This window comes from Ischnura elegans, chromosome 2 (assembly GCF_921293095.1).
Source record: "Ischnura elegans chromosome 2, ioIscEleg1.1, whole genome shotgun sequence".
In the NCBI taxonomy this organism is placed as follows: Eukaryota; Metazoa; Arthropoda; class Insecta; order Odonata; family Coenagrionidae; genus Ischnura; species Ischnura elegans.
The window spans coordinates 48,730,641-48,754,036 of NC_060247.1; the positions used below are offsets into that span (position 1 = coordinate 48,730,641).

Genomic DNA, 23,396 nt, shown 5'->3' on the forward strand with positions numbered 1-23,396 from the left:
TTTATAGCTAACTCCATAAGACAGATACACAATATAATAAAAAAACAGAAAGAGCACCTACAATGTATACTTAATTTTCCAATATTCTTGCCCCACTCAAAAGGTTATCTTTAACAGTAAGACAGGTAAGGGAAGAGAGAACAGCTAGGTTAAGGGCATACATGGGGAGATAAATAGATGAAGAGGAGGATTTGATATCAGCAGGAGCTATTCCAATGAATGCCCGTCCCCCTGAATCCAGATACTACATTCTCTCCACAAGCAACAAACCCCCCCTAGCTGGTATAAGCCCCCTTTATTTTTCATTTTCCTCAAAAGATTTTCTATAGTGAATACATCCTCCCTACAGGTTGCCCTGGCTATTCCAAGGAAACATATGGGAAGGAAGGGAGTGTGAGATGATGGAATTTGTCAAAGAGGCTTTGGTATTGACGAATTTCTTTTTATGCGAGTTCAATAATGTTCGGAGAGCGCAACAATATAGTCATGCATATTATGGAGAATACAGCTGCAGCCTACATTCGAATGGCTTTTTCTCAGAAACGGTAAATCTTAGAGAAAAAAGTGAAATGACAATTTTGTAGATAATTTTCTGATCTACAATTTTGATCGGAGCAATTTTTATCATAAAACTAACCGTTTGGCCAAAAAATGCAAAACTCATTTTTGTGACCTTTGACCTTGAATAAAATTTTTTGCACACACGGGATCGATGGGGACTTTTCAGGATTTCATTAAGGCCTGTTTACACGGTACATTAACACGTACGTAACGTGTAAATGTCTAAATGTATGAACGCGAGAATGAACGCCAAAATGCACCGTGTAACCACCCAACTTGTGCGAATGCATGCACAGAAAATAGAACCTGTTCTAATTTGGTTCATGCATTCGTACATGTTCCGTTCCGGTCCACAAAAATCATTCACGCAAATGTACATTAACTCGTACGTGTTAATGTATCGTGTAAACAGGCCTTTAGAGTGGTATCCTTGAGGTTCATGCAAATTTTCAGCTTCTCAGCAATTTATGCAAGGGTACCCCTAATTTTTGGGCTAATTTGACCGGGCTATTATGGAAAGAGGGATTAGAAGTGACTGGAGGAGAAAAAAAGCAAGGAAAGCCATTGAGTACAGATTTGAAAAACCTGAAAGAATACCTAATGCCATAAGGTGATAAAAAAAAACTAACTAAAAACAAAACTTTTGCAGTCATGATTGGAGAGAGAAGAGGTAGGCAATTTCATACTAATTTTATAGTTCAACCCTGGAATGGTGGTACCACATCATTAGGTGCAGTCAGACATGCAAGCTTCACATTACTAAACAGCAATACTGCTATAAATTGATGGCAATGATAAGTACTGCTGTCTGCAAGGGTAGCACTTGCTTGGCTAAACATTACCATTAATATATATATATACCACCAACTCTGATAATAGCATAGCAACATTGAAAACAGTTGGGGGTGAATAAAAATTAGAACAAGATTACCAAAGGCTCCTCTCAGCATGACAATAGTAAATTAATTGCAAATAACAATTACTTCTTTGATAATAGTAAAACCCAAAAAACTGAGTCATCGACAGCTGAATTATAACTTTATTTAATGGTGTCATGGAAAAAAGGTTTTTCACCTACCCTTATAAAAATCAACAAAATACTTAATTCTGTGATTTTCCCACTGTGAGTCACATCAACGCCATAGCAACCTCGTCTAATACAAATTTTTTGATTGGATTTTTAATGGCTACAGATATAGTTCCACAAACATGCGTGTTACTTACTTGTCAGCAATTGTCCGGAAGACCTCCCGTGATTTGTTGGATAGGTATGCCAAATCCCCACTGTCAATTCGTATTCCAACAGCACGGTAACCAAGATTGTTCAGGGCTAGCGCCACTGAGCAGAAGTTCAGGAGGCCACTCCTATAAGGTCCACGGGACAGAGGGAACATCCACACAGGGTAAGGTAAGCATAGCAGAAATACAACAGTAGAGTACAAAGTTTGCAGGGGAAATAAATTAAAATGAAAGCAAGGAGGGCAAGGGATGAGGTTTTTGGAATGATGGCAATTAGGGAAAATGAAAGGGGAAGATAGTGCAAACATTTTATTGGTTGGAAGATATTCATACATGCAGGAATATTTTGAAAACCAATTAGAAGATATGGACACCAGAAGGAAGAGTTAAGGATAGGAAAAAACAGAAGAGAAAATAATATTAGAATACAGAAGTAATATCTATCCCACTATTGCATGCAATCTACTTCTAGAGAAACAATTCAATTTTTTACAAATTTGAATAAACATTTAAAATTGAGATAGCACAACTTCAGGAATTAACAATAATTATCTCCTTTTGTTGGGTCTTTTGTAATATAATGAAATATGTGCTTGAAATCAGTGTCACTCTCTGTGAGGCCATGAGTGCCATTATTCAGACTGCTGTGTGTTCATATATGTATATGTGTGCATATATTTAAGGAGCAAGACAACTACATGTACTTAATAAAATGGTCATTTATAAATGAAAAATTAGAATTGAGCATTTAAATAATGATACACCAATTCTATCAAAGACTCCTGATCACCAAAACTGACCAATAGGGAGATGAACAACATGAGAAAATGTGTATTTAAACAAAATGAAAACTAAATAAATCATACATAATGGTGTAAGAATTATTAAAGCTGCTGAAATGAGTTATTTCTTATGTAAGAATTAAATTCTGAATCTTAAGAAACAGAAAATGTTTCGCCATGGCGCATTAAATACTGAAAGCATATTAATTTTAGGGGATATATAGATTATACTAATAAATATTGCAAAAATTACAGGTTATCCAATTGCTATCAATGTAATACATGTGACTTATGGGTACCAGCAAAAACACTAACGGGATTTAATTTTTTCATAACTTTGCATAAAAACTTTAAATATTCATGGTAAGTATGATTAGCACAGAACTGGTGACTACTACCATACAAACAAGACAAGAATACTCAACATGCTACAGGTAATATTTTAATCAGATGATCTAACTATATTATAGCTAAGGACAGGAACATTGTGTGTATGTCAGGCAATGTTTTCATGTTCATTAATATTGTGTGTGTATCCATTGATTCCTAATTATGTATTCAATTCACTGTCAAAAAGCTGAATTATATTTAGCAACATGGTGAACCATTCCAGAAAATTTCCAGCATTCTTATGACTTTAATACACAATTTATAATCACACTGGTAGTAAATTTTAAGAACAGTGAAAAGGCTTGACATAAAAAAAATCAGCCATGTAAATAATATTTCGTGATGTTTTTGAATTGAAGTGAATTTTGCAAAGAGTGACATTTGAAAGAATCAAACAAAGGAATATGAGGCAGTGGAAAAAATATTTACAAAAATAAAACAAAGATGATAAAATCAAAGTCATCGCATAACATCCAACTCAATATTCCAATGCCATATAATTACATAAACACAAAATCTCTGCACATGCAACATATGAAACAACTAAAACGAAACAAGAACAAAAAACAAACAAAATTTCATTTGAAACTAACAAAACAATATGTAAATCCAAAATAGAACATAAATCACTAACCAACAAAGAGAATTACGGTTTCTTATAATATTAAAATGCAATTTCAGAATATTCTTGGTAAGATTAATAAGTTACATATTTATTTAGCAATGATTAAACAAAGTGATAAACATTTCAGATAATTTAATAAATCTGGGGCCTGTATATAATATCGGGGTGCTGCAAAAAGCGCTGTCATGAGTCACCCATAGCTATTCACTTCAAGCCATGCTTGATTTAGAAAGCTGATTTTCCAATGGGATAGCATACTCTCAAGACATTTGAGACTACATGAACAAGTAAATATGTACTTAGAGTAAAAGTAATAGACAGTTAGATAGCTTTAGATAGTTCATTGGCCTCTTTCAGGAGCAGCTACATTTGGTTTTGCATCTACGTATGAAGCTTTCATAGACATTACAAGAATGATGATACACAGATTATGCAATCTGTAATGGCTACCACAGCTCGCCAAACAAGAGACAAATGCAGCTTTTCCTAAATAAACCAAGCAAAAGAGCAGTAATATATAGGTTTATAATATAATGAATGATAGCAATACATATTCAGCTAAGTTACTGTGTATCCTTTATTAGATTTGCACTCAACCTCTTCAAAATGATTTTTCACAAACATTATCATTAATGCATGCATGAATGTGCTATAAAATTGAAATTTTTGTAACCTATATACTCAAAGTGTCATGGCATAAGGATTTTTGTGTGAAAAATAATTCTTATCACTGAATAATTCCTTTTCCTCAGAAACTTCGACCACAGCTTACATGCATATGTATGTATCTGTATTGATTAAATTGAATAAAATATTCCCTGGTGTAAAAGGGAAAATTTTATGGTCATGAGAGTGGAACCATTGAATTTGATACAGAAAAAGATATTTTCGGGAAAAACAAGTTTTTCGTTCAACGAATTTTTGAGAATAACTTGGACAGTTTGATGACGAAAGTGTCTAGCAAGGGAGAAAACTTGCAGGAACACCACTTTTTGGAGCACCCAGAGGAATAATACACTCACAAAAACACAAGTGAAATAGCAATGATTTAAAATAAAAAGCAGAGGAGTTGTTAAGGAAATGGAGGGCTTGAGAGAGAGGTTGGGCTTTCATTTGGTTTCAACTCCAGCTTCCAACATCTCTCCCAATCCCTACACTTCCTCCTCCCAATCTTCTCCTTCCCATGTTCTCTCTTTCTACTCCCGTTCCCACAATATCCCCACAAACATTGATCAAGCACAATTTGCAAAGCCTTCACAGTACACCAAAGAGACACACAGATCCCTCACTTTCCATTCCCAGATACATCCTCTAACACTTGAATTCCATCATACATTTGGCCCACACCATGAAGGTCAGGGGTACAGCTAAGAATTAAGGCTAGGGGGGGTTTCAGGCGCAACTAATACTGGGGTGCCTGGGGGTGTTGTATACCTGCCAGGGTAAGTGGTAAGTGCGGGGGCCCTCCGCAAGAAAAAAAATTAAGATAAATGGTTGAAAATGTTGAGTTTTAAGGCCTTCTGAGGGATATTTTGGTAATCCTCACACTATTCTAAAAGCAATATTAATCCAATTAAGTAAAATAGATTTAACTTAAAAATTTCTCTGAGCTCTGGGTGGGGGGGTTTATCCCCCAAATCCCCCCCCCCCTGCAGTGCCACTGATGAAGGTAATTCAACAATCAAGACAAATAGACTCCAATGACTAGACAAATAAAAGATAACACTGTCAAATTTATAACAACTGCTTGTAAAAAATAAAGTTGCAGATTCCAAAACAGCAAGTCCATTCAGCAAAGTGCCTATTGAGACAATCCACTTTTTCTGTAGGTCTTCAAAGCAACTAAAGCATTTTGTCTTTTTTCCCAAGATTAGACAAGTGATATCTGTTCATAAGAATAAATTGAATCAACTGCTCAAGCAGCCCTGAAGATTTACTAACATACGTTCATCCCATAGCCTTGTGTGACTTGTGCCACTTTGGAATTCATGGCTTCAATTTATCAGTGGATGCATAACAGCACTCCTATAATTTAGACAAATATAGACAAACAACCAAAGAGAAAAATCCCTATAGCAGGGGATCTTAAACAGCCAAATACTAATTGGGACAGAAATTCTAAAGAAGTACTGAGGCAAAGTTCAAAACCTTGTAAATAGATTAATATGTTAAGAGAAATTCGAGCAGCTTGTGAGGGGACAAACAAAAGGAAGAAAATTATGGAATGTGTTCCTTCTAATGCCATTTAAAGGCATTCAAAACTTTGAGATTATACCAGGCGTAAGTGATCACACAGTGGCCACAGGAGAGTTAGAATGGTCACCCACTAAGTCAAAGAAAACATTTTTTTAAACTTTTTTCTGAAGAAACTTTTAAGATCTTCCCAGCAAATATTTAAAATTTTCAAGTGTAAGTGTTCTTTGATTCGTAGTTGACATCATTATGGTTGATTAGGAAGCATTGGAAATGGAGTTATTTGGTTCAAATTGCATTGTTTAATAGTGTCATAATTATATTAGCATATTTTGTGTATCCTATAGGTGTATTTTCCGTTCCATTACTTTGCACTTACGTGGATAGTCTTTTCATTCATTTATTTCAATTCTCATGTTACCGCCAGGTGTTTGCCTACTGGTAACAATTTGAATTAAATAGATAAACAATAATGCGGATAACTGAAGGCAATAGATTGGCAGAAAACAACATTAAATTCCAGTCATACTGATTCATATAGACAAAACATATGATAAAATCTACACCTTTACCACTACTTAATAGCACAAGATGGTACATACTGAAGTTTAGACGAATTGGACAGTGATCGTAGGGTCTGACCAGCATTATTCAATTTGCTACACCCTTAATATATCAACGCTTGCATACAGCAACATGTAAAACCACAATCACATCACTTTTATTGCAATTTACAGCATGCAATTTAAATAAATGTATTAAGATTAATTAACTGTAGCAGCAAGCAATCATTTCATTACCTTCCCTAAATTTCATTCCCATTCAATTGCTGGTTTGGAGAGAAAGAGAGAGAGAGGGCAGAAAGGAATAGTCAAGGTGGTAATATAGGGTAAAATGGAGCAATATGATTGGTCACACCGATCTTTTGGAAATGCCTTTGGAGTAGCAGAAGGATAAACATCCTCATGACAATACCAGCAAGAGAAAGCAGCTACGACAGAAGACCATAATTCATGGATTTAAATAAATTTTTACTGAGTCTATAAGCATTACATAAAACTATTTTTGTCAGTTTTCAATGCTACCATCGCTTCCATTCCAGCGACCTTGTAACCTTTTTTCATGTAGTCACAAGAGTCATCAGATATAAATACTTGCACTTAATTAAATGTTCCTTTTCCATTCTATTTTTTCTTGTCACAAATGTAAAATACCATTTAAAACCTGAATGGAAAGTAACTTATCGTAATGAATATTAGTTGATAGGCAGCAGGAGCCACACAGATCTTCAGGTGATGTCCACGGTTTTTTATTTGTGACAAAGTAGGAGCATGGTCAAGCAACACGACTCATTAAGGTTACAGATTAACAAGTGAATACTCTTATCTTTGTTTAAAATTTTATGCAAAAAGAACAATAAAATTGCCCTTTATCGAACAAAAATGCTTTGTAAACCAGTTCCACCCTGCCTGTATAGGACAAAGTAAGACTCCTGACCTCTCATCCATTAAAACAAGTATGTATTACTCAAAACTTAAATGGTTACTTAAGACACTTTCATAAAGTGAAAAAGAGAACCATGTTCTCTCCATTATGACAGTTCACCAACAGTCTAATGAGCCAAAACCTATAGCTTGCCAGTTTGCACAAACATCCAGCAAGGAGGTTCTATAACCTCTTTAGTCTCAATAGCCAATGCAAATGCTAGTAACAAGCAGTCCGAAGGCCAGGTAACCATCTAAATGAATCATAATAGTGAAATGAAGACAATTATTAACAATGCCTACACAAAATTATAAAGGCTTATTGAGCTCTAACGCCCATGCAGAAGCAAGGTATGGTATCCCAGCAACAATAATTAGAGACCTGAAATAATTCCTGGAAAGAAAACTTTTCCATGATCCCTACAATAAATGAAAGCAAAAAGCAAAGGCAGGGAAAGTACATACAAATTAAATGAATTTTTAATGCTTAAAAAATTTCTAGATTGCAGCTTCAGGATAATAAGAAATACATACGCCAAAAGTACCAAACTGCTCAAAAAGCAATAGTTTTCAAAACAATACAGAGGATACGTAATATAATTATATGCTGATCCAAAATCCAAATCAACAGCATCAAAGAGAATGACCTTAACTTCTCATTGGGTTTAGTGAAATGACAACTGGACAATATCTCTTAACAGCTGAAGTGTCTCAATTTACAATCCATGAATCACTTATCCACGTATTTCATCCATTTGTGTACTTTTACAAAGCATTAAGCAAGAACTAACACGATTTCAAATTGCTTTAGAGAGATTTTTTTAATAGCCACTGAAAACCTCTTCAGGCTAATAATAAATCGAATACAGTGAAACCTCGATATAACGACACCCCACGGTGCACTAATAAACACTCGCTATAGCGAATTGTCGCTTTACCGGAGGTGGAGCAAATAATAGCCAATATACCTGTTGCGAACAGATATACAGGAACAGGAGTGGTGCGGCGACAGATAAACATCTATCCGATAAACGTAAGCATAAATCCAGACGAAAGGCGATGTTTTTTTGCATCACTAAATTTCCTTACTCAAATAACGGCTAACTATTCAAACAATTTATAAGCGCCGCACTGAATAAAAATCATGCAGAGCATTGTTTCGTCAATCATTATATTTATCGAACGACAGTTTACCACATGAATTTGAGACTGAGCACTCCATTAACTTCATTTCTAACAGATCGCTAGCAGTTACAAAGGTTAAGGAGTCTTGATGAAAGTCTTCCGGCGGTGAAACCCTCGCTATGGCGAGAGCCAACGCCGAAAGGGTCTCGTAAAAACGAATTTTTTAACACGCTTATTATAGGGTCAATTGACGGTGCATCGGCTATATCTCGTAATAGCGGGGGTGTCGTTATAGCCCGTACTCGCTTTAACGAGGTTCCACTGTAATTTAATTTCCATTACCATTTCCTCACATAGTCTACGAGTATCTAATCTCTACCAACTTTCTCACATCCTTTCTCCACACTCAAGATTTGCACCCAATAAGGCAATTATAATTCTTGCACAATTCAAACACTCTTCCAACATCTTCCCCATAAATTAAAGCTCCTTTGTATGTTCCAAAACCACAAGTAGCACCAAGGGTTTTCATGCATCATGATGGAACCACAGCCAGTCATTTCCTTCAACATAGTTAATGCCATCAATTATCTTTACAGCAATGGATTTTATATCAATGTTAATTCAAGCGCTCAGTCCTCAACTGAAGGTAGTAACTCCTAAATAATAATGCACATTATAAGGCTGCAAACTGATTTGAAAAGTCAAGTCTTAGTGGGTGAAAACTCTGATGGGACAAAAACTATGATTAAAGGCACTTTTTCATTCAAACAAATATTTGACAAAGGTTTTTGAAGGAAATTTTCATGTAAGAAAACCCTCCATAGGATGTTAACATATGCTAGAAACAAGAAGTTATTCTGGGTAACACACTAGTTATCCTCCATAAAGTTATATTATAGTGATATAAATTGCATCACAAGCTGTTAAGTAAATAAATATCCACACCATCTTTACTCCCAAACAAATGACTTAACCAGCATCATAAGTTTAAGTTCATAAAGCTCATGAGCAATAAAAAGTAACCGATCATGCAAAATGATTTGTGGCGACTAACGTACCATGACTTACCGGATAAAATTCAGCTTGAACTGCCTCGGCCCGAGCCCCATGTGACTCCGGGCCAGAGGCATGCACTTAATGGATTTTTTATTTGTCCTGTCCGAAAGGATTCCAACATCAGAATTGCAACAAAAATATGAATGATAAAATCATAATAGCACTTAAATGACCCCAAATTAATCACTCAATACACATCTATTATCATGCTTTTCTATTATTTTGTTTGCAAAAAAATTGCCACACAATTGATGTATAGATTGACAATGCCAGTGAAAAAGTTGCTGTTAGGTATGGTATAAAAAAAAAAACTGGGATGAAATCCAACTGCATTAGGACTAAAATTTTCCAAAGGGTAGGTGTGAAAATCATCTTTGCAGGAACAATTAGAAAAGAGAGGGCTAGGAAAGGAGAAGGTCGGGGAGGTGCTTATATCTAGGAGGATACCTCTGAACATCGTACGTGTCGACGAGAGCCACGAAGCCTTCCGGAAAAGCGATTGCAAATGAAACAAGAGCAGCAAGTTCCCCATCAGATGCTTCATCAGTTAATATATGCAAAAGTTCAGACAGGCGATGACGCCATTCTGTACTTAAGGCCACCAGATCTCTATCTTGGTTTGTCCGTCTATCCCTCAGAATCTGAAGAATAAATATAGTAATACAAACTTTAATCAACACCATGAGTAAAGACCAACTGAATTGATGCAAGTCAACTAAAAGCCCACAGTCATGAATTCTAGACACAAAGACATACTGTACTGGCCTGAATATAAGAGGGTTACTTATCCTAAAAGGTAAAAAAATCATGTCCCGTATTTAAGCCACAAAAAAAGTAAAATTTCTCATAAAATTTTGCTACAAAATGTGTGAATACCTTAATCAGAAACACTCTCCATGCTTCTTTCATCCCATAAGGGTATTAATTTTTTTTCCAAGAATAGCAGCTCTATTAAGTCCATTCTTGGCATTGCTTGAAACCCATCTCATATTTGAGCCAATACAATGTGTGTATTTAACCTTAATTATCCATAAAATTTCAGCCAATATATTTTGCGATCAACTATGTAGTAAGGTTGAAAGTTAACAAAGAATTGTATGGCTGCAATACCACTACTCCTGAACAGTCCCAAAGACTGTTCTTTGAACTTAACCAGGAAAATTAGATACCATTCAATGGATTAAGGTACCATGTATGTACTTCAATTTCAAGATAGAATATAAATTGCAAATGATCAACTAAAACTAACCCTTGTTTGCAGTTCACCAAAGTCCGAAAATGATGTAATATAGGAATGAGCATGAGTGCCTCGAACTGGGATGTTAAATAATTTTCCAGCCAAAACATTGCTAGTTCCATCAAAGCCACCTGCAAAGCAAATATAAATGGGTAAATTAGATGAATAGGATGTTGACAGACAGGAGAAGCTCTAGAATCATGTACATATACATTGAGTGCAGTAGAAAGTATAAATTATATAGTTCCCATAGAAATATGGAGCCTAACCTTATCTGATGTGGTATCAGACATTTGTTTTGATCCAAATCCTCTTTATTTTCTTAAAGATACTGTTTCTTTTTGCCCAGCTACTTCAAGCAACCTTCCCTTTTTTCTCTCTCCTCAACAATTTTCTCTCTCTTTCCATCAACAACTCCCCAACAACATCAGCATCAATAATCAAATACATATCAAGCGTAACACTGATATAAATTATGACTGATAATAAGAACTTTAAAAAATGGATAGTAGGTATATCAACAAATTGTAGAGATTGACAATGCAATGAAATCCATTGGGTAATGGCTTTGACTGTAGAAAGTAAGAGGACTGAGGTTTTGGGGAGGTAATAAAGAAAGAGAATGAAGAAGTATTAAACAATATTGACTGAGAAAGCATGCTCTAGAATGATGACCAGAGAATCAAAAAGGAGGGGAGTATTATTGACACCCCCCCCCCCTAACCATGCATCTGAGTAGGACCTCCTCTCCTATCAGGAATCAAAGATTGTTGATTACTTTTCAAAGGACTGAGTCCAATTTGAAAAAAAAACATTTTCTTCTTCATCCCTAGTGTCCCTGCTCTAATTTCTAAGGATGAAATAAGTTTAAGTAAAGAAGAGGAAACTTCCCCCTACCCTTCCATAACTAGCAAACAGAGTTTTTTCAAGTTTACAACTCCCCACATGAAAGCATGAGGTAGAGATCATCCAAGTAAAGATTACCAGAAGAGAATTCAGTGAACGTTTCATCACTGCAATTATAAAATTTGGGATTAGTAAAAAGAATTCTAGGTAAAAACCATAGAAAGGTGAAAGACATAAGCAACCTGACTCTAGGAAGACCTCACATGGAGTATGTTGCTAGTATGTGGGACCCTTATGCAGTAGGACTGATGGCAAAATCAATTGATCACAACGCAGGGCAGCCAGATTTGTGATGAGTTGTCACAGTATAAAGTTCAGCGTTTCCAATATTTTAGCGAGTTAGCATGGGAATCTCTACCGGAGAGTAGAGCAAAATAGAGACTAAATTTGCAAAGCAAATTCAAAAAAGTTTTTCTTAGGCAACGTCAAAAATATCCTTTGTTTACTGTCATACTATGGTAGAAGGAATAACGAAAAGAAAATGAAGATCAAAGATAGATAAACTGCAAAATATAGAGTTTTAAAATGCCATTATTTCCTCATACTATCAGGGATGGCAACGGTGTCTTGATTGGTAAAGTTAATTGGTTCACTCGCTAGTATGTCTGATAGTATGTTTTTATTTTTCCATTGTTTAACCTTGCATGGATTTACTACAGGAATTACTAACAGCTGGAAGGTTTCCCCTTTGCATTAATGTCCACGTTTTTGTTATTATGAGTATTATTTTTATGACCAAGTGGTGTGCATTTGGGGATCCTCTTGGATGCTGGTGATTGGTCACACCCTATCAAACACCACAGAGTTGGCCCATAGGGAAGATGAAGAATCCTGGATTTCCACACAGTAAAAAAAGTCATCCTGCTGTCATGGGAGCCTCTTAACCTTCGCCTTCTTTGGCCTTCCCCGACCATCCTATTCTGGCCAAGACACTGAACCCCAGCATCAAACATCTGCCCGCGACTAGTTACACAACTATCGAAACACGGCCGGCTGGGCTGGAGCCGACAAGATCTGCCCCCAGACGTCTCTCGCGGAGTGAGAGGGAGTGAAATCGAGAGCGGCATGAAAGGGGGCGCGCCGTCGCGAGATAGGCCATTTCGTCATCGCGACTAAATCTCCTCACCCGCGCGGGACCAAGGTTCGTTCTTTCTCGTCGGTGCGGCTGGCGGGGTGTTTGTGACGGAGTAGGTCCGCGACATAAGCCACGGCGCGAGGACGGGGGAATCGCGATGCAATGAGCAACAACCTCACCCCTCCACCTGTTGAGTCCATCGGACGGAATGGTCGAAAAACAAACAGACGCGACGTAGTTACTCGACGAACGCGACGCACAGCGGCCAAAATTCAAGAAACGCCGTCCGAAGTCATAACTCGGTTGTTTTTAAAAACGTCAATAGCACCTTTTATACCTTTCTGTGATTTTCATCGACCAAATATGAAAATAATGATTTGCCTTCATGTAGACCAATGATGTACTTCTATGAGACAAAACACTGGAAACGGAAAGTTTCTCCTTTTCATGAATCCAAAGGCCAAGAATCAATGACATCTCCACGACAAATGCTATATTCATTCAAGTGAGATATTAAAGTAAGTAATCAACGTCGATACATAACTGTACGCCACTTGTTCTCGTATAATCGTTACGTTTGCATCGATTTGCATGCATGCCACGCGTATGAGAGAGCATGTATTTAACCTCATTCAAGGCGCTAGCATGTAACAATTAGCATGGCAAAGAGGCCGCTACTCGAAGAGCAAAAGAATGGGTACAAGAAAAACGTACGCGGGGGAAGTGAAATTGTACGAAGCAGAAAAATAAGTAACGTGATGGACAATTAAAAAACTGATCAGAATAGAACGAGGCGCTGACGAAGGGAACTGAAGGTTACACGGAAAGAAAGAAAATAGGAGGTTTAATGAAACAATGTTATAAAAAATAGCATTATGGATCGTCATAATGCACCGATTAATGCTTAGATGTTGCCATGCGAAGAGAGGCAGTTATTGAGAAAGAAACATACTGGAGGGAAAAACTAAAGAATAACTCCTCAAAGGAATTTAGCATTGGAAGGAATACTAACAGCTAAGAGATAGGTATTTCTCGAAATTTATCGGGTGGCGTAAAATGTTTTTATAACATCCATTCCAGATTTTTTTAACCGTAACAGGTAACCAGGGGATCGGGTAAGTGTGGTGAGCAGAGTGCTAGCTTCCCACCCCATGGACATGGGTTCAAATCCCAGCGGTGGCAGAGATTTTTCAGAGATAGCCCGATCCCTGTTTAAGAGTTGAGTAGAAGGCACTTGAGGTATAGCACTACGACCGTTGACTAAGATTCACAACAGTTTCGCCAGCTTTCATGGTGGCGTCTTCAGATGAGCAATTCTCGCTTAATTTTCTGGCTACTATGCCGCCTGAGATATATTCATACAATACTATTTGCAAAAACCTTTAGTTTTTCATTTTTTCATGCTCCTCATCCCGCGTCCTAATTAATTTCGATTTGTTGCGGGTGGGGAGTACTCAATCAGGACATATTAATGATCGTCCTTTAATGAATTGGTACCCAATTCAAACACTTATTAACTATTTTTATACCATTAAACTGGTTATGAACTGCAATCATATTTACTGTTCGTCTTCACGAAATAAAAAATAAAACAAAATGTAATTCGGCATAACTGACGCAGATTGTCACGGAAGTTTACATGCAAAATGCAACACTAGTTTTGTTCGAGAAGTTTACACAAACAGCATCGAGGCGATTTTGTAATGCCAAATTGAAATCCCAGCCATTTTCAAGCATCACTCATCTTCTACAAACTGCTCCTGGTCGATAGCGCGGCCATACCTTTCCCAGGTTTTCTGGGGCTCTAAATATAAAACTATTGTTTATGTGCACACCTTCGAGTACACATATCCCATTGCCAATTTGTCACACACGTGTTCAAGCGGACTTGTGAGAAAAAAAGATCGAGATTTGCTTACGGATCAATCATGATATCATCGACATAGTTCCTAGATTTAGCGAATATATACCTAGTTGAAATTTCGACTGATTTTCCACTGGACCATTAAGAAGACGATATTTAGCTGCGCCAAACATCTTCCTAATGCTCAACTAGATTTTTCTGCCGTCGTAAAAGAGCGCTTCTATCTTATGGACTATGCCAGCATCGTATTCTGAATGGCCGTGATCGTTTGAGCGTAACCGTTAAGTTGCGCAACAACTGCTATTAAAGTCCTCGTCAATCCCTTCATCAGATACAAGCAATGAGTGAAAGCTAAGCCTTAGAGGTTAGGACGAACGACTACTCTCTTAACAGATCAAGTATGCTAGACATTCCGCAAATAAAATGGCATTGGGGAGAAGGAATTCATGAAAGCTGCATGCTACACGGCATAGTGGAGATAATACGCAAGTGAATGAAGAGTTCTCTTAATTGCATTAAGTCTCACGATGACAAAAACCTACCTAAAAAAACCGTGCCGTCATCGTCTTATAGCAAGTAACAGACACAAAAAGACAAATGAGATTCCTGATTAAAGCATGTCGGCGGGCCATTAACTAATGACAAATAAAGGTGACGATTAGCTATCATACAGGGTGGCTGGTATGTAACTAGATATTATTAAATATATACCTGGCCGCTTGAGACGATTGGCCGATGCCAATGAATTTTAAAGTATGCGTGACGATTCTAATATAATATTGCATGTATGATATTAATTTCAATAAATTAGCGCTTTAAATATAGAATCTATTCGTCTTTTTCAATACCTACTTATTAGTCATCAACCCTGACTTATGATGATACATAAAAATGGTAGGAATTACAAATGGAACTCCAAAAGAACGTGATGAGAAAAGAAACATAGTGAAACGGAAAGCAATGGAAAAAATCACAGTACATTTCTCGGACGATAATAATGAAACGAACGAGACTAAAATGCGGCCAAGGGACACGGAATGATAGAATATAAGAAGCCCTAAAGTGATGAATGTAGGGAATTACGAAGGGATAGATCTGTAAACTGAATAACGTGAAATAGAGTAGACTAATTAGGCGTCATAGCTAATTTAGCGCGATGAGCTTACGTCCAAAAAAATCTGAGCAATGAAGCGGAAACCTTTATCATACCTGACAAACATCCACTCCAAAAACGTGAACTCGGTGAACAATATTCCAATTTAATGTATTCACTTTCCTGACAATAATCTTTAACAGAAAAAGGAAACTTATCTATATTCTGAAGTTATCTGAATAGGCAAATGTTATATGGCATCTCCCCGATGAGCAATGACCTAAATTACAATATGAAATGAACTGATTCACGAGAATTCAAGCCACGTTTTTGGCGATTGAAATATTCTCACATAAAAATAAGCCTCGAATGTTAATAAGCCACGAGGATATTGACTCTCGAAGATTAAGGACAAACTTCCAAAAAAAATCAGTGCAACAAACTTCACAGTAAGCGAAAAGAAGCGAATTTTATACGGAAAAAAAGTATCTCGCTTAGAATGTTTTAATTAGTAAATTGTGGAACTCTAAACGTGCAAAATTTACCGAGAGTTTACCTAGCAGAACTCATAATTGCTTTACTCAATAGAGGGGTTCTACCATTACAAAATAATTTCTTATGGCATGGGCAATGCGGAAGAATTTAATTTTTCGACTTGAGTAGGCGATTTTAGCTTCTCTCTTCGTATGGTCACTACATTAGGTAATAATAAAATTTACAGGAAATCAATCCGTTTCTAATTACTGTCTCGAGTGTCTGAACCGTCTGAACAACAAAAGTTCAAGCATTTGTTAAATCCGGATGGAATTACAGTAAAAACACTAAATTTACAGCTAACTTTCAGGGATAAATCGAGTTAAAGCATGACAGAATACGGAAAACTCTATTTGTGAATAATTTTAAAACAGCATCCACAAAACACTTTTGATGGGATAGTAAGTACGCACCTAATTGATGACACATCTCGTGGTATCTTCACATTGCGAAAGGAATTAAATGTATAAATTTTCCTCGAGCATTACATCGGGTGAATCGTCCAGGTTGGACACCCAAGAAGAATTCGTCCAATACTATCAATTGTTTCAAATACATTAAGAGACGCCACTAACAATTTTCGGAATTCTAAAGAATTTAAAACGATACAACATGATTTTTCGCAACGTTCGCAGTGCGAACGAATCATAATTCACTATAAGCTGGACGCCAGCGTATGCACCAAATTAATTTTTCACTAATCCAACGAGTAAGTATAAAACGTTAGTCATGATAGTATGAAATAAAAATCCTAGTTAAATATCCTCTTAAAAGAGCTAAAACTACGAGAAAATGCTTGCAGGATGGAGTCCCCGACCAGCGCCAAAATATTGAATTAATATAGTACACACTGACGCGGGCGGAGAAAGCTAAGGTAGCTGGAGGATCATCTTACATAATCGTTTCATCCAACGGCCACTGATCCTGCTTAACAAATGCCAAAAAGAAAGTTCATAAGCCAAAAGCGGTCTTAGGGCTCCAAAGAGAAATTTTGCGACACGCCAATGTGTCCCCATCGGCACATCGTTGAGTAGGTACCACTGAATCGCTTAAATTGAATTGAATACAATGACGATACTTCCGAGACTACATCAATGTGCAAAATAAAATCCTGTGGTATGGTGCCCATAACATTTATTCATGAACAATTAGGAATCCGGATGTCTTTAAGTATCTAATATCAACTTCCCTCCGTACTTAACAAGGAACCTCAAAAAATGACTCGAATAATACTCCCGTTTTAAACACAAAATCACAGAACTGTAACACAAGGTTCTCAAATTCGAAGCTTAATTTCATGACTGGCAATTAATGGTAATAACCATAGCGATAATCATTGGTAGAAGTTCAGCTTCAATTCTAAACTTCCCCGCACATTTACCATGGTTCGCAAGCAAGCGTTCAACCTTCTAGCACATGATATAACTTTTGATCAGAGACACCGTCCTTTCATAGTTTTATTTAAATAATGACCGAGTCGCAGTGTATCTCAAGTAGGATGAATGACGTATGAATGGAAAATCCTCTGCCTCCACCATCTCTCAAAAAAAAATTAATCTGTACTACATCTTACATCTGAGTAACCAGTAATTACATGGCTCATATTAAGAATCATAATTACTCGGTACTTCATTCCGATCCACAATCTCGGTGCCAATTTTCACTGTTCGCCATGAATAATAAGTCATGGGGAAGACAATCGAAATGACGGGAACCACCGAAAACACATTGCATGAAATATCGTCTCATAAGTGTGCCACAACTTATTTGGTTGGGCGAAGTATAAGCGCACTGAAGGTCATCGTCGCACTTTGAGCATTAAATCATTTTATTCCTAAAAAGCAACCCATTATCTACGATATTCCCTTCTACGTAAAGTTCCACAGCTGCAAAATTAATCTTTGAAATGATATTGCCCTTGGAATAACGAAAGACGTTGGTTTGAAGCATTGATGGGAATGAAACTTTAACGAACTTTTATATAACATCCAAAAACCTTGCGGACACGAGGAATGATGATCGGTGATAAAGAATAAAAGAATATCACTTCCAATCAAAGAGCTAAATGGATGAAAACGAACAATTTGTCCACAAAAATCAAGATTAAAAAGATTTTAATCAATAAAACGTATAAAATTATGTGCTTACTGAAAAAAGCTCTGTGTAGTTGGAAAAACTGCAATAATTTTACTGATATAATACCACATCCCGAATACCACATTCGCATGAAATGTGGCAATTTTCGGTACCGTCTCCCCACCGAATTATCCCACTATGGTCGCAATTGATCCCCACGCTATCATATTCAAACACTGAGCAAAAGAGTCGCGCTGCTGATAGTAGCCGCCGTCAAAACAACGTCAGATGATACCGAGAAAATGAATGCCAAGCCCTGAATCATTCAACAAAGATTCAATCCTTGCGATAGGAACATGAATTATGACCTTACAAGTTTTAAGTTATGACGACTCATGTAGTATATACTGCGGAGAATATAACCAGAAAAAACACAAATACAGGAACCTACTTCCATATGAAATTATTAGACACTCGAAAATATTACTTAAATGGTGGCGTGTACACGTGTGTTGTTTACTATACCACGAATTCAAAATTGGCCCGAAAAACTTACGCTTCCAGAGATATTACAAAAACCTCCTCATTAAACGAGTAATACATGTGATCACTTATCAAATTCTAGATAATAGGTCTAATCAAATTTACTACATCCACAATCATAGAAGTGTTCAACAAACAAACATTCCACAGGAGTGAAACCTTATCCACAATAATTTCAACTAGGAGTCTTCAGAATTTAGAATGATGAAATTAACATATTCATCAATAACATACCCAAAGGTACATTAGATTATAACTTCAAATTATCATAACCCTACCACTTCGATACATTCCTATCCGGTTTTTTTTCGTATCGAGAGATAATTATGGTTACGATCATGGGCGTACCCAGCGAGGGGTAGCAGGGGGCAGCTGCCCACCCCCCACCCCCCTAGAAGCAAAAGTAAATTTATTTCAAAACTTAAGTACTTTCATAACTAATAAAAAGTGCTATTAGTATAAAAAATGTTTTTTCGAATAAATAATTTTAAAAACTAATAATGCGCTGTTATAATTTCCTTGAAAGTTTGGTTTCCTTGACCTTTTCTGAGTTGCAACTTGAACGACCACGGCTTGCCCCCCTCTATTTGGTACGCCCTTGGTTGCGGTATTCTTAGTTAGAAACAAAAGAGAGTAAGTTTAACTATCTTTAAACCATAATAACGGCTGTTGAAAAGAATTTTCACGATTACGACCACTTGTTGATTATTGATTCATAAAGGCATTAAAAATCACAGAGCATATACAGAGTCTATCAAAATTGGAATGCTAAATAAAAACAAATTTCTCGAAAACTACCATGTAACTTCCAAAACTACATACATCAAATGGAAAAGAGGAAACAGGGTCACAAAGAAAACTGCTGGAGGCATTCATACCATTTTCCTGCGAGGCACTTTCATAATCCGAAGTTATTTTTGTAACATCCACAGTTTTCTTCACGATTCTTGATCACGAGCTGATTTGGAAAGGCATTAAAAAACGCAATAAATCTCACCAAAAGCACCGCAGCAAGCAGAACTGCTAATAACTGGTCAAACCGGCTACAGATAAATCGTCGACGACAAGGGATATGAAAACCAACATACGAAAAGAGAAAAACATACATTTTTATCACTTCCCCTTTTAGTCCGTACCTCACTCTTTCCACCATACATTATCTTGTATCTTTTCACCATCTTAGTCACACATAACCTTAATTTTTCGGAGGTAATAATTTGATATACTCCATATATATATTACCAATCTTATTTCATAATTAATATTTTACCGTAACCCCGAAACTTTCCACAACCAAGCACCACAGTCACCCTCCCTTGACCTCTTCCCTACATATACCGTTCATAAATCGATCCTCTGGAAATATATTGACGAGCTAAGCTCTTACATACTTTACATCTTCTCATCCATAACTCCGTTTCATATCTTCTACTCTGCGTATTTTCCGAGTATGTATTTGATACGAATTCAATCCAAAGTGCAAATTTATTAATAACTTTCTTTCAAAAAAAATTAATACAGGTATTCATTGCAACAGTACTGGACTTTTGCTTCACCATGAAAATCTCATCGTTCCACCAATTCATGCCAAAATCAGTTGATTACATTGATACAGGTATCTACGGGGGGGGGGCTGTAGCTAAGAGGGCTGTAGCCCCTCCCCCTTACGAGGGTTACCACCTGGCACAAAAGTGTTTCGTTATATTTTCCTAAATATTTACCTTCTTTAACGAAATGAAATACAAATTAGCTCTAACCTTAGGACCTATTATACGTGCTTTTGGTACATCACAATCCAGAGGTAGTTCCAAAGAGGGGCTTAGGTATTCAATTTAGACTAGATAGAATCGTAATCTTAGCCCCCCTTTGTCCCTATCCTGGATCTGCCACTGAAGGTATTATTTTGGTCGAAAGGAAAAATAAAAAAAATTACTAAAATTCCATTTCTCATTTCCTGATACTGGTGGTGCCAATTCAAAGTACCTACAATAAGTGAGGGGACTTCATAGAGGAGGCCCAATTCCATCCCATAGAAGGCGAATTCCTGTAGTCATTTCGGTCGTATTTTCATCGGTTTTCAAAAATGTCCGCGGCGCAGTGATTAGTGCAATGCGATCCACTTTTTTCCAATATTTTGTTGTGATCTCCAATATATGTAAGCAAATGCGGGGAATATCATAGAGAAGTAATGAATTGGATAGATCACTTTATCATGTGAATGAATTTCGATTGACACCCCTAATTCGGTTATATCTTATTTCCCCTTGAAACCCGAATCACGAGAGACGACTTTGGCAAACGCCAAACCCAAATGCGCGGTGGGTGGAAACACATTTAGAGGCCGACTTGAGGATCTGGCCTCTTTCATAATACTCGTGATTATAAAGCTGGTTATTGCAGGGAATGTAGAAGGCTCACACAATTTTCAGACGAATTAGCGCAAATGGTTCGTCATTTGGCATTTACAAGAAAACCAGGTAAAACATCTTTGAACTAAGTTTTTTCCTATCGCGTGTGATTATCTCAAGACAGCGAGATAATGCAAGAGTCAGAGTGTGGAAAAGCTGCACTGGGAGCTGATTAGAAAGGGAAAATTCATAAGCTGTGAGTAAAGTACCGAATACCTTTCCGTCACGCACATGACGACGAAAGTTGGAAACAAACATTCCGTTCCCCAAGACCACCAATAAATGTCATGGAGGAACTAAAAAACCTAGTGGTGACTACAAGACAATTATAAATGATGCATAAAGTATACTGTCTATCTTAACTCTTTCACCATTCATTATCCACGAGAACTCAGGTGATTAAATTTTATGCAGTTTCAATAAAAATACAAGTTGACTTGGAGCGCAAGAATCCAAAAAATCAGTAGGAAGAAAACTAAAACACACCGAGGCAGTGGTATTAACCCTTTGCGCTGAAAAGACGAGTCTAGCTCGTCACGAACGTCCGACGCCCAATGGCGCAGTACGAGTGTAGCTAGTCATCGGATTTTCATAATTTTACCACTATTTATGGGAACAAAATATTTATTTTGAAATTTTAACTATGTTAAAACATCCATTATGTAGGGGAGAGTGCTTTACCACGGAACACTTTTTCAATTTTTTTTATATGAAGCGTAATGCATTTACTGAAGATTCAATCTAATATTAACAATTCATTCCATCAGGATTACTTAACATAAGTTTTAAGGTTTTGACTTGTACCTTTACTATTAATTGATCTAATAAAAACTTCTAATTTTTTTTAATTGTTCCTAGGCACATCATGTTCATGTACCTAGGAACACTACCTATTGTACCTAGGAACACAATTTAGATTGGTGGAAACAGTAATTAAACACATGAAAATGGAAATAATACGATTTTTTTATTGAATTTGAATGTATATTAAAGTGTTACGAGTAGAAAATTAATGAAGCTTTGGTAAAAACTGAATTTTAAAATATAACTCCTTCAACTAAAAATAAACATAAGTTAAACCCTCCTAAATTAAGACCATTCTCTATAATCCAATTGTGCAATGAATGTAACGCAAAAAAAGTATATTTTAGAATATTAGACCATAAATTACGGCTGACTACAAAAATCACAAGCAAAGGAACATGCTCCTAGGTACATCATGGGCTTGTGTTCCCTACCAAATAAGTAGCTAATACTAATCACCATTACATGTCGATTTCACCGGAGCTACGTTAACCACTGTTGGAGTGATCGATTTTTGGCGAAATACTTCGAAATATAACTAAAAATATTTACTTATCAGCAACAAAAACTTCAAACTAGCGTCTTCTTTGTAAGCATAACCTAACTGGACTCAAATTCACATATGCTACACTCTAGCGAATCTTTCACAAAATAGCTTACTTAAAGTCGTCAGCCGTCAGGTAGCAGAACTTGCCGGTAATTTCAAATTTCCTAGGCATACTATGTCCTAGGTACACCACCCTCCCCTACACAAAGAAATAATATTTCATGGAATACGACGCATTGTAAGGAATATAATTATTTCATACGCGTAGCGATAGCTTTGATCTCGATGCTTAATAATCACTCTCTATTTCACTGTTCTACGTTGATGACAAACAACAATATATCATTTTATTACCTACGATTCTATTTAAAAAGAACCACATAAAAATTAAATTACAGAATAGGAGCACGAATTCAGAATATAAATTGAATTAGATAGGGTTTAGGCCCAGTTTCACCTCATAGATGGGCTTATGGCAATTTCCAGCGTACATTCCAACAGCGATACACCACTATCAATTTCTAAAAAGTGCAAAGCTGACACAGTTTTTCACTCCCGAACATATAGAACATTGATTGCTCTCGTGTTTTTTTTTTCGAGGAAATGTCTAAATTCATTCAACAACGGCCACGATGTATCTTCGTCCCAATATTCCCGAAACCTTATTGTCTTCGACTTCTTTGGGAATGCTGCTACACAATAAAAATGAGCACTATAATCCAGATTAAATTCTACGTACTGTATTTAGATTCGAATACTTCCATTTTCACAAAGGCTGTGAGCCCATTCTAAGAGATTTATCACGTCACCAACGATTGCGGGCAGTAAACGGATTATCTCACTTCCTTCTC

General features: G+C 36.7%; 1 protein-coding gene across 5 annotated transcripts in view; it reads right to left on the minus strand.

Annotated features, from left to right (window-relative positions):
- Positions 1-23,396, minus strand: part of LOC124153689 (nicotinate phosphoribosyltransferase) — a 54,401-nt gene that overhangs the window by 15,324 nt on the left and 15,681 nt on the right. For 2 of the 5 annotated variants that reach the window (XM_046526999.1, XM_046527001.1), the window contains exons 6-9: positions 10,708-10,826; positions 9,906-10,099; positions 9,471-9,557; positions 1,786-1,926 (exon numbers count right to left, since the gene is read on the minus strand). In XM_046526999.1, the coding sequence (XP_046382955.1) occupies positions 1,786-1,926; positions 9,471-9,557; positions 9,906-10,099; positions 10,708-10,826 (541 nt within the window). The remainder of the gene's footprint in view (positions 1-1,785; positions 1,927-9,470; positions 9,558-9,905; positions 10,100-10,707; positions 10,827-23,396) is intronic. The other 3 variants (XM_046527000.1, XM_046527003.1, XM_046527002.1) reach the window with 3 other exon arrangements.